Genomic DNA, 12,645 nt, shown 5'->3' with positions numbered 1-12,645 from the left:
TAGCTTTTATTCTTCTTCAGTCCTTTGACAGAAAATCGTTTCTAGTCATTAACACTTTTAAAAATTAGAAATATTTTAATCTCATTTCTGTTAGGAGGGTTCTGATATATGGAACTTCATTTATCCGTGCATGAATGGATCAAAACCTGATTCTGAGCTGCTAGAAGCAAAACACTTACATGTATCCCATGTAGTTTTATGTTTTACCTTGCAGCATTACGGATCCCATTCACTGGACCATTCTTACAGCATCCTGTACATAAAATTCTCCAGTGTGGACACACATGGTAGTAGGATGTAGCCTGTAAATGTTCCAGAAATGTCCAAAAGCCTTTCTTCCTTTTCCACTCTTCAACAGGTCTTCTCAGACTCCATTAGGGCTACAATTTGTCATCTGTAATTTTTAATCTATTATAATCACATTGTATTGTTAGTTGCTTTTCCAGACTTAATGTTCCTTGCCAAACTCAGTGTATTACAGCTCCCCTTGTATTGATTAATGCAGTAAAGTGGAACTTTTTTTTTATTGCATTAACACTAGTTTTTGTTAGGCTAATGTAGCAATTTAATAACCTTGGATGCTAATGTGAAAAAATATAACAAGCTGTACCTACTCTCAGTAGTCATAATAGAGAGGGTTGGATAAATAAGGCCTTAGCATTACCATTGTCTCATTTTGCTTCAGTTTTGTTCTTGTGTTTTCTCCAGAACAATACCAGAACTAGGGTAAAGAAATATTCTGCCTGAGAACAAAAATTGGCTACAATCATGGGAGAAAATCTACTGTGGATAACTGAATAACTTGGTGATGTGCAATTACCTTGACTATAGCCAGGTGTAACTACACAGGACTTGGCCCCAGAAACCCAAAATTTACATCAGCTGGGGGACAGATTCTTTCACAGTAGCTGCCAGTAATTCAGCCAAATATCCCCAAAGAAGGAGCACTCCTGGAAACACAGGTGGTGTTTAAAACTGCAACTCTGTATTGTGTGAATGTTGCTTTCAGCATATTGCATTCTCTTCCCTTTTTATAGCCCCCTGCTATTAACCTTCTCAAATCTGACATTATGTGCCAGCTCCAAAGTTTTGGGGTGTGAAGGAAATCTTCCTGCAGATTTCAGTTGATCAGCACAAAAGCTACAGAGAGAATTCTGTTCATTCCCCTTGTACAGCATCTCAGGGTGTAAAGAGTTCTGGAATTGTTGGCTTTAGGGCCACATACTTAAGCTTTACAGCAAGACCAGCAGAGACTAAATGCAAACCTTTTCATTAAGTAATACTCACATTAGAGAGGTAAGATGTTATTTACCACTGCAGTTACTGGGGGCAGAGCTTCCCTCTTCACATGGCTGCCTTCACCACTGGTTTTGAAAAGCAGCAGATTTGTGCTTGGCAAGGAGGCAGCAAACTGACATTACACAAGTGCTGCATAACAAAATATGGCTCTTACCTAAAATTTAAATGGGAATATATTAATGCTCTACAAAGTTGTCTGCAACAGCAGCCACAGGAATATGCAAGGGAGAGGAAAGCTGCAGGGCCTGACACAGATCCAGTCCATCCCCAGAGCATCAAAGGCTGGTGACACTCTTGGAGATGTCTGTGTGTGATGACAGTGAGCACTTCCCCCTGCCCTCCTGTTTCCCCCACACACTGCAGCAGCCTGGAAGGTGGTGACCAATGCTGTGCATCTTCTCTGTGAAATCCCAGCAGACAGAAACATTTCTAGATTTATTCTTTATCAAGTGAGTGATGGACAATGAGGAGAGCTGGTCTGGTTTCTGTGTAATTTTTAAGGTAGTCAGAAATCTAGAGGTTCAAAAAGTTTGGAAACTACTGGGATAGAGAAATCACAAAGTTGTTTGAAACTCTACCAGTCTGATAACACCAAAGCACTTGGAGAGTGGTGAGTTCCAGCTGGTCCCTCCTGGCTGCTCACAGGAGCTCTAGGGGCATTTTCCCCATAGAGAGCAGTAAATGCAGCTTGCCCTGATGTCTGCAGTAGCACAGAGCACACAGGACAGCCCCTCTGCGGCTGTCACACTGCTCACAGGCTATCAGGATACCAAATGTCTTCTCTTTCCAGCCTCTCATGGGGCTTACTCTGGCTGCTACACTAAATGTAAATAAACAGGTATTTATATCCCTGGCATAGTGAGCCCATTGGAAGGAATGCTTGACTCCAAACTTGCACTAGAAACTGGATCTGTATATTTAGTGAGTGAGCAAACTGCTGGTGGCTATGAGTACGTACACAGCCTCTGTGCCAGCAAGATGGGAACATGTCTCCTGTGCAGACAGATCTCTTAATACCTTCATCCACCATTCCTTTGGGCCAGGAGACTGGTGCAATGCAGTTTTCTCATTACAATCTAAGTATGAAAATAGGCAAGTCTGGAATTAAAGAGCTCCTTTCTGATACACACAGTTTCTTCCTATTTGTGATGAGTTTAGTTTTTTTTTTAAATGAAGACTGAAATTCTCATTAGCAGCAAGTGAGTGCCATCCAAGTCTGTTGAAGGCTGAGGGTGTGTGGGACAAGCACAGCAGGATTTTGCCTCAGGAGTGCAGTGCTTGAGCAGCCCATGGGCTCCAGGGCAGGAACTGCCAGCATCTGTCCAGGCCTCTGCTGGGAGCAGATCTCCAGCAGTGATCTTACTCCAAGAATGTTTCTCTGGCTACAGAGCAAGCTCTGGGTGTAGGAAGATGTTCATTCTCTGCTTTGCAGAGCTGTGGGTGAGTTGTGGAGCCTCCTGGTGTTGGAAGCAGTGGCAGAAGGAGCATTGTGTGACCTTGGTGAGCGGCTGTGTCAGCCCTGCCTGCAGCACCAGAGCTCATTCATGGAGAGAAATAGCCACGGCCAAGTCAGACACTACAGGAGCTTCTCAGAGCTCAAGCTGGTTGTGAGCCCTTTGTTAATAATCATTATGATTAATTACCCAGCTGGCACAAGGCAAAGAAAACTCAGTGTACAAGAAACAACTGACTTAAAAACTACTCCTGCCTGCTGAGATGTAAAACTCCTCTAGAGCCGAGAAGTACCAGAGGCAAGAAAATATTTTTAGACCCTCTTCTGCACCTTTGTGTTTCATTTCTGTTTATTTCCTTTGTTCAATAGACTGGAAAGACTGCAGTGGAAGACAGCCTCGGCACAGGGGACACACGGAGGCCCTGGAACGCCTCCTTCAGCAGGTTCGAGCAGCTCATCAGCACTATAATTGCAGAGGTAAGGATAAATATCTATGTGGTAGGGCACCAGCTGAAGCCTCTGTGGCGCCTGTAATTTTAGCAGTTTTCTAACTAGGTCATACCTTCTCATTCATCAGGAAAAGAAAGATATTAATATTGGCCCATCTGGAATCACTTTAGCACACTATCTTGCTCTTAACCCTTGAAATTAGTTGGATGAAAACATCTGAAGGCTGCAATGTGCACAGACACAGGCACAGTCTTTCTCCCTCCGTACCCTACACACCTATTGATTTGTTTTTCCCCCCAAATTAGTTTCACACAGGATTCCACTAAAATGTTTCAAGGACAGCTTTTTTATATTTTCATATAAAGAAATACTTTAGACAGTTAACAACTGGTTTGGATCAAAAGGGAGGAATTGGCTGCCTCCAAATGGAAGACACTGAGAGGATGTCATGCCAATCCATAATGAAAAATACTTGCACAATGCAATGGGAAGATAAGATTGCTACATTTCAAAACAACATGGATCAAAACTAGGAGAGAGTTCATAGCTCAGCCAATCTTCATTCATGAGAAACAGACTGTGCCTTTAATAGCTCAAGAGCCAAGGCAACAGCTTGGCATTCTTTTTAGAGCCTATATAAAAACTCCTGTTCTATATGAGTTGTTGAAAAGTACTATTTATTTTCTTAAAATAAACTTCTAACTGGAATAATGCCTCATTGCAGAGGGACTTACTTTAAACACAAAAGTTAAACTATCATGAAGTTTTAATTTTTCTTCACCTAGTATGACTGCGATGCCAAGTTGCATCAATTGATTTAAAATCATAGAAATACTTCGAGCTAAAATTATCTGGATGAAATGAAAAGATGCAGCCTTTGTTCTTTACATGCAAATTTGTTACCATCACACTGATCCACGGTCTGACACAACCCATTGTAACCATAGCAACTTAAACTATTCATCTATGATGCTTGGAAAGGGAAAGGAGATATTGCAAGAAAATGTTGTTTCTCTAATTAAAATTCATGCAAACATTATCACTTGCAGGTGGTCTTGGTACTGAAAATACAGATGATATATTCTATCTCCTGCACAGCTTTTCATGCTATTAAAGAAGGATTTTTTCATGGTAAAGTTTTTCCTTTCTGGAGTTTGTGCCTATCTCAGCTCTTTCAGGCCACCTTTCCAGTCAACAGGGAGTGATGGAACATCTGAAAATATTCTTAGTATAAATTGTTTTACTGACATAGCAGCCCAGAACAGAAGCAGTTATAAACATCAAGCAGAAAATCCCTCCTTTTGACATACTGACACCAGTGCCTGGTTCTTATAAAATTCCTCTGCTCCTGAAATTAACCCCAGTCTCAAAACTGAGCACAGACAGCTCCTTGTTGATTTCCTAACACCTTTTCCTTGAATAATAAATAACAATACAGAAAGTATGTTTAGCTCAGAACATTTTCTTCTGTGCCTGAAAGGCTGTGGGACCTCACATGGGGCAGTACCACACTGTCGAGTCAGCTTGAGCAACACCCTTGCCTCCAACCAAATAAAAATCTCATAATTGCTTGTAATGCTAGCATTCCACACTAGTATATTTTGGATAAATCACATGGCATCATCATAGGAGAGCCTTTGGAGCTTGCCTTAAATGTATCATGATGTCAATCCCTTTTATTTCACTAATTTGGTAAGGAATCAAAACAAAGTTTGCAGGAAAAGTAAGAACTATGACATCACTTTGACTCAGAAATTTTATTCTGATATTTATCCACCTCAGTGGAATCTGAGGAGTTTGATCAAGGATCTGGGATAAGCTGCTGTATATGAAAACCCCAAATAACAGCTTTCACTTCATGTAATACAGAGGGTTGATCTCTATCCTTAATTAATGCAAATTAGCATGATTGACTGACAGGGTGGAAGTCAGCATGGCCCTGCTGTTTACACACAGGCTGAGGACCTGTCCAAGCATTTTTCTGTTCTTTGCCATGATTCCCTTTCCCACATTCTGGTTGATGCCAATCTCGTCATCTCTGCTTGCCCCGTTTGTTGTAGAGCTGCCAGTAAAGAGCTGAGCCTTGTTTGAGGAAGGTCCCTGGATCTGTCTACAGGCACTGATGAGTTGTGAGAGCAGATCAGGCTCTGCAGGAATTGGAGCTCAGTGGGAACAGAGCTGGGATCAAACCTGGGGTCCAGGTACCTTGGCTGCTCCCACAGTGGTTCCCATGTGGAATGTCCTGCCCGTGCAGCTCAGGCTGGCTCAGAGCGCAGGACAAGTGACAGGAAGGTGGAAAAAACTGAGAGTAATCAATCTCAATGGTCTGAGATTATCTGAACAATGCAGGCAAAAGCCTCAGAAGCCAGAGGAGCTGGAGGACCAGGCCAAGTGCTGCTGCTCCTGCGGGATCTGGGAGGGGACATTGCCCACATTCCAGGCAGATCCTTTGCCCAAGTCTGTTCATTCAGGCTCTGCCTTTTGCCCTGTGCATTGCATTGCAGGGGCTGGAGAAAACAAGCTTACAAAAATACCAGGAAGAATACACTGGAATGTACAGTGAGTTTAAGAGCTTTTGAAATTAGATCAGCTGTTGCTTTTGAACCTGCTCTGCGATATGATGAAATCTCCTAGGGAATTACTTAGGAAGCTTTGCTTTCATATGTTTAATCTTCTGGAAAACCCTGATGATTACAAATAACAGTCATCCATTTGTCTTCATAATACCATGCTACAGACTATGATAACTGAGTTACTACAATTGTATTTCCTGGCAATACTTCAAATATATTTTTTAAGTTTTTTTTTTTTTACTTGTAGATCTTTCTTTCTAAACAATTCAGAGTAGATTAAGTAATTGTGTGACACTTCATTAAGAAAGGAACCCAACTCTTCAGTAGAATTCTTACCAGATATTTTCCTTCTGAAATTCAGTTGAAATGTATTTTACTTGACAAGCCAGAGGTGAAATAAAAATGTTCTAATTTTAATTTGATTCACAAGCAGAGCACATAGTTTTAATTGCATTTAGCAAAGAGGGGGATCTCTGATTCCACAGGGCATTTAAAATGTTTAGATTATAATTCTTTGTGAGAATGTACAAAATGAGACTTGAGAACCAAGCTATAGACAAAGTTCAGGTTGAGAATTTAAGAAGAGAGCCCAGATGCTCACAAACTTGAGGGGGCAACGTGGTTCTTGCTCTTCCAGGAGGTTGCTTTTAAGTGTGGGCTGTATTTACATTAAAAAAAAAAAAAAAAGCAAAGAAATCTTTATACACACTCTACCTTCAAAGAGAAAGGCTGGCAATGCCATAAATACACCTTTTTATTTAATTGCCTATTTCAGTCCAGGCTTGAAAGCTTCTGATCTAAATCTAATCACTGAAAATTCTCCCATCTTCGCTGCTCTGTGCTCACTCCCAGGCTTCTATTAAAAGAGCTCACAGCTCAGATGCTGCATCATTTGTTAATATAAACTTACTGTGTTGCTTACTGGTGCTTTTCCATGAATGTTACTCTATGTTATTTATTACTTAATTAACTAACAGACAAAGTTCCATTTCCTGAAGATCCAAATTATCCTCTAATTTCAGCTCCATGTTTTCTGGCTTCTAGACACACAATATTATAAAACAAAAGCAAATAGCAATATAGGAGAGTTTACAGTCTCCATCTAGTTTTACATTAATTCTTTTGCTGTTGGCTTCTGCAAAGCTGTGGACTAAACCCAAACCACTGAATAGACCAATAACATATATTTCACTTGTAATGTGCCCTCTTACTTTAATGATGCAATCTCTGGGTGTTTTATACAAAATTATGTTGCTTTGCCTTCAGCAATTTCCTCCTCCATTCCCTTTGTATAGATGGAGGGAATACATAAGAAAATAATTAGAATGAAATTTATATTGCTAAATTGATCTTAACCTTGGAAGAAGGAAACAGTAAGACAGGAGTTTTCATGTAGCATTTCATTTACATTACTGCAACACACTGAAAAAGGTTCACAATAAAATAACCATTTTCTGATGAGACACAGATAGAAATACAAATGAATATTTTTAGAAGGAGAAGAAAACAATGGAGTAGTCATGGATTTGGATGAGTCTGTTTAAGCTGAAGGGTGCATTGGAGAATATGCCATGGAGAACAAGTTTGCACTGGAAAGACAATGGATTTGATGATCTAATAAGTCTCATACATCTGAACTGTATGATTTCACCCCCAACAGAACCTTGTTCTCTTTGTGCTCACTGTTCCACAGAACAGTAATTATTGCTAATAACGTGTCTGCTTGCTGGGGCTTTCAATGTGCCAATTGTGGTGCAAATTTATTCAGCATTTAAAATATGCCGAGCACTTCCACAGATGGAGTTTTGAAAACAGCAAATTTAGATGTTCTTCAAATATTCCAAATTAGAACTCAGCAGGGAGACACAGACAGGCACCTCCTATTCTGCACCAGAGGTAAGTGGGAAATACTCTGAGAACACCTAAGCAGGTGATCAGCAGCTTTCAGCAAGTGGCTCTTCATGAGTCATGTCTTTTTCCTACTGGAGAGGGGTGTCCCTCAAAATGTTTCACACTCCAGTCTAGATGGGGATGCATGCTTCATCCAAATAAACAGATCCTGGAAAATGTGCTTTCACAGTTTTTCATTTTGTCTTTCTTTTCATATCACATCAAATATCTGAAGAATTAACTCTATTTTTCAAAGTATTTCTGCAGTTTCTCTTACAACAGCATTAAACAGCACAGACATTGCAAAAAACAAAACCAAACCCAGTGTGGCTTACAAGGCCCTGCATGAGAGAAGGGAAGACATTAAGTCAAATTCATGAAAGTGAAAAAAAAAGGCAATGTATAAAAATTTAACAACATTTTCTTAGATCATTGGGACAATTTTATAAAATTCTTCTGTTGGAGGGCTGGCCTAGAGATGCTGGCAGGCACACAGCAGGTCTCAGCTTTGACATGAAGTGAACAAAAGGGTTTTACACCTCTTCCTTGGACTCCAGATTACTAGGGAGCAAAGGTAATGTGGAAGCTCTGAGGTACTACTTGAGTGGAAGCAGTTGTGATTGAGAAAAAAATTCCAAGCAACATCAGATGCATTTAATGTGATGTACGGAAAGATGAGAGTTAATCTTGTCTCCTTAAAGCTTTTCCTTAGGTTATGTTGGTGATGCTGGGATGTCAGTGTCTGTCAGGACACCAATTATTCACTTTCTAGAAGCTTAAGCTCCATGTGGTAAGAAATTTAGAAATTACAACACCCTAAAATGTTGACTGATGATTGAAATCCCTTCTTGGGTTTTTGAGACCACTTGCAAAATTCCCATCCTTTCTGAGCATTAAGAGTGTGTAGGGCTGGTTGAAGCTTGTCTCAGAGCAAAACAGCTTTATCTTGTCTGAGTTTGCAGCAAGTAAGGAAATTGTCTGCTGCTGTGTATCCCTAAGTTAATGAAAACACCATCTAAGGGTTGCATTTGAGCATCTTCCTGAATGTTGTCTTTTGAAAGGAATGGACACTGACTGAAATTTAGTACTGTGGTTCAAAAAACAAGGGTTTTTATGAGACACTAACTGAAATTTAAGAGCTGGGTTGGGTTTGCTTCTTTTTCCCATTTCAGAAAGTTCTAAATTACAAAATGCTGGTCGCAAGCAATCGGTTTCCAGAAGCCTGAAGCACCTTTTCCATTCATCAAACAAGTTTGTGAAGACTCTGAAACGGTTTGTTATTACTTCTATGTTTGAGACATTCTGAATTTTAGCAGTTATTGTTCTGTATTAGAAAAAAAGCACCTTACAAATGTGTGAATATGCCACTACTGATGAGACAGCAACTGGTCAGAATGAACTGATAAAATCACAGATGTGTAAAACAGGTGCAGCTGACAGGAAAAGAATCCTCCAGCTCCTACTGAAATCAATGTAATTTTTAACTTGTTACTTTTGGAAGTGGATTCAAATTGTTACAGAGTGAAATATTATGTGCAAACCCAAAGTGCAGCTAATTGGAAGCACTGCCTCTGTTGCTGCTCATTAATGAAGCTGTGACATTCATTCATTCATAATATAAAGCACAGAGCTCAGATAACATTGGAATAGTCCACTGGCAACAAGGTACACATGTAAAACTCTGACATCCTCAGCTGGGTTTGCAGCCCACTGTGACCCAACTCAGCCCTGACAGTTTGTTTTAGCAAGTGGGAGTTGCTTATTCTGGATTATTTCTTCTTTCATTGCCAGGAGTGTTCAATTTGCATTTTCTTCTTTGTATTTTGATAAGAGTTTGATTCTTTCAGAAGAGCTCTCCAGAGTCTTTAAGTTCCCTGCAGTAACTACTTAACATATGTAACTAATTGTGAGAGTAAATATTGAAAGGAATGATCTCTATAAACAGGTTTGCAGATATGTTGGCCAAATTATACTCAATTATACCAATGTAAATCCATAATAACCCACCTGATTTCAATTGAGTTACTTCAGATTTACTCTGAAGTAAAGGAGGGCAGAATTTAAGCACATTAATGACCAGTTTTAGTAAATCTCTGATTTTTAAAGGGCATAAGGCCTCCATTGTGTACTGTGCACTCTGGCAAAATTCTCACTGAAATTGATGTCTGTGGCTCACACAGATCCATAATCTCTTAGATTCATGTCTTAGATTCATTCCCATCATCTAAAGTGATAAACTTCACAAATATTTTTCAGAATTCACTGACTGAAGTTGTGTGACTTTATATTACACAGAAGTTTAGACCAGATGATTCACTTTGTCTCCTTAGAACTTAACATCTGTGATTCTTTGACTAAATTTGGCATGGATGTGAATAGACATGAAAGGTGTTTGATAGTGTTTCCTTCTCTCTTTAGGGGACTCTACCTATCTGTTATACTTTTTTACAAAGACAATTTGTTAGTAACCAATGAAGATCAAATCCCAATTGTGGAAATCGATGACTCTCACAGTAGTTCAGTTATGCAGGATTTCCTGTGGTTCACAAAGGTAATGGGAGTCTAATTTCATCTATTGCTTCTGCAAATTTGTTGCTAGCAATGCATAGGCCTTAGCTCATCACTCTGAATGTATGAAATGACATCATTAAATAGCTGAACGATGAAATGCTTTATCACTCATGTTAAAGGCAATTTTCACAAAGCAGTCAAGTGGGTTAAATCCTGACTGGGCCACTGGCAGTGATAGAATTAACTCTTCAGGTATGATCCTAGATGAGTGATTGCCATGTGGGTACATAAAGGTTTTATGGACATTTAGAGCGAGAGCCTAAAGAAATAACCAGGAGTTTTAAGTTTGGTATTGTGGTTGTGCCATCACACAAGTTGCCTCACACTACTTTTTTTATACCACAAAGAAAAGTAAATCAGTTTTGCACAATAGTCCAAAATCAATTGAAACAGGTTCATGATGTTTACAGAACACCTTCTGTGTCTGAGTCAGTATCTGTGTCATGTTTATCCAGTCAGCAGATTGCCTTCTGCAGAAACACAAAATGTGCAATATCTACTGATTTTTCCAAGTCCAAAATGCATTTTAGTATCACTTGTGCAAATGCTGAGAACAAGAACTGGTTGAAGTGGTTGTGTTTTTGCAGCTGTCCTGCATGTGGGATGACATCAGGTGGCTGAGGCAGAACATGGCTGTGTCTGTGTCCTCATCCACAGCCCTCCAGGCCAGGCAGAAGATGCTTTCAGCAGCAGCACAGCTACAGGTGGGTCCCATGGCATATTTCTGTTAGCTCAGTGACTTTCTGATCTCCAAGGGACAGAGCTGCCAGCTGTCCCTGGGGCTGTTCCTTGGAGCAGTCCAGTGAAATGAGGCACTCTCCTGCCAAGAAGGAAGGAATTACATTAAAAGGAAAGAGTAGGAATAACAAAGGAAAGAAACAATAGGAAGAAACAACAAAAGAAACAGGTGAAGAAACAAACAGATATGAACCAGTAAATAATAACCAGGTAGAGAAGCCTGTGAGTTTGCAGACTGGGAGTTAAAAGTTATAATCCTAGTACTTGCTGCCCAAAAGCCTCTTATAGGTCTATTCATTATTAATTATTAATCTATCAATGAAGCATTTAAAGTCTGTTCTAATCCAAGCTCTGCTAAAGATGCAACCTGAGTGGTACTGAACAGGTCACTTAAATCCTTCTGTGTCTCATTTCACTACTTTTTATGCAAAGAGAAATTACATTTTCTCCAGCAGAACATTTCAACCTTTATTATAAAGCTTTGAAGTTGAGTTAAGTTGGGTTTCACAACAACATGAAATCTCTAGATGGCAGACAGATACTTTCATTTAAATAGTTACTTTTTGGAGAAAATACATTTTCAAAAAGCTGTGTGCATGATTGTTACAGAAAAAGCATATCCAGGCCTCACTTTCTTCTACCTTTTGTTGAAGTTAGCAAAGCTGCTCAGAAAATGTGTGGTACCTTCCTGGCATTGGGCAGATCCTCTGGGCACTGTGCTGGCCACAGGTCACCCCACAGGCTGTGGCAGCACAATAACCTGTTTACAGCGGCTGGGAGAGCCACACACTGTGACACATGGTTAAAATAAAAATGTGGGCTTTGTGTTACACCTTTTGGTCAGCATGCTGTGAGGAGAGCAGCCTTCATGGGCAACCACCTGTCTGATTTCCCCAAAGTGCCCCGAAATATATCAATGCCAGCCTGCTGCATTTATTGGAGGACCACCTGTGTTAAGCAGCAGCTGCTTTTCAGTGCTTTGAGCTGTCACCAGAGAAAGTTTTAACTGTATCTGCTGAATATTCCCCCAGTGGGGCTGGTTCAGCTCAGGTAGCACACATTAGGTTAGCTCAGGTCCATCCCCCTGTGCAGATCCCCTTTAACAGAGAAGTGCACTGGGACATGCCCAACATTCCCAGTACATCATGGTTTTATTTGCTACCAGAGATGCAAAGTGCAGAGCTTGAAACACCAAGACACAGCAAATGTGCCCATGTGGTGTATTGCCCTGCTGAGGTTTTGCCAAATTATTGCCCTAAATGTCTGTTCTGTTTGCTTGGTCCCTGAGGAACACAGGGATTGTCACCCAGCTGCCCCCCTTTAACAGCGTGTGGCCCAGTGGGATCCACCAGTGCAAGGATCTCAATAAAGTTTATATGGTTGAATACTTTTTATTGAGGTGGTTAATAGACTGACTCCACAGAATTTAGGACAGAATGAAAAAGATCAGTGATGACACAGCTGCTCAGGGACTAGATCAGTAGATTCAGAGACAACAGGGACTGCAACTTTGTCTGTTGTTACCACCAGACAACTAAAGCAAACAAATCACGAGTGATGGGGCAAAAAGCTAAGCTAAACTTTTTTAGGGTATGAATCAGTCCCATACTGACATCAGTAGGTTCCCCATTCCCTGGGCTGGAATGTCATTCACTACACAGTGACAGTAAA

General features: G+C 40.3%; 1 protein-coding gene across 1 annotated transcript in view; it reads left to right on the top strand.

Moving 5' to 3' along the window:
- Window positions 1–12,645, top strand: part of ANKFN1 (ankyrin repeat and fibronectin type III domain containing 1) — a 68,967-nt gene that overhangs the window by 31,879 nt on the left and 24,443 nt on the right. The window contains exons 8-11 of the mRNA XM_033518648.1: window positions 3,122–3,229; window positions 8,838–8,937; window positions 10,084–10,216; window positions 10,824–10,940. Of these exons, the coding sequence (XP_033374539.1) occupies window positions 3,122–3,229; window positions 8,838–8,937; window positions 10,084–10,216; window positions 10,824–10,940 (458 nt within the window). The remainder of the gene's footprint in view (window positions 1–3,121; window positions 3,230–8,837; window positions 8,938–10,083; window positions 10,217–10,823; window positions 10,941–12,645) is intronic.

The sequence above is a fragment of the Parus major genome, chromosome 18 (genome assembly GCF_001522545.3).
Source record: "Parus major isolate Abel chromosome 18, Parus_major1.1, whole genome shotgun sequence".
Taxonomy (NCBI): domain Eukaryota; kingdom Metazoa; phylum Chordata; class Aves; order Passeriformes; family Paridae; genus Parus; species Parus major.
This window is presented reverse-complemented; position numbering and strand designations above follow the sequence as displayed.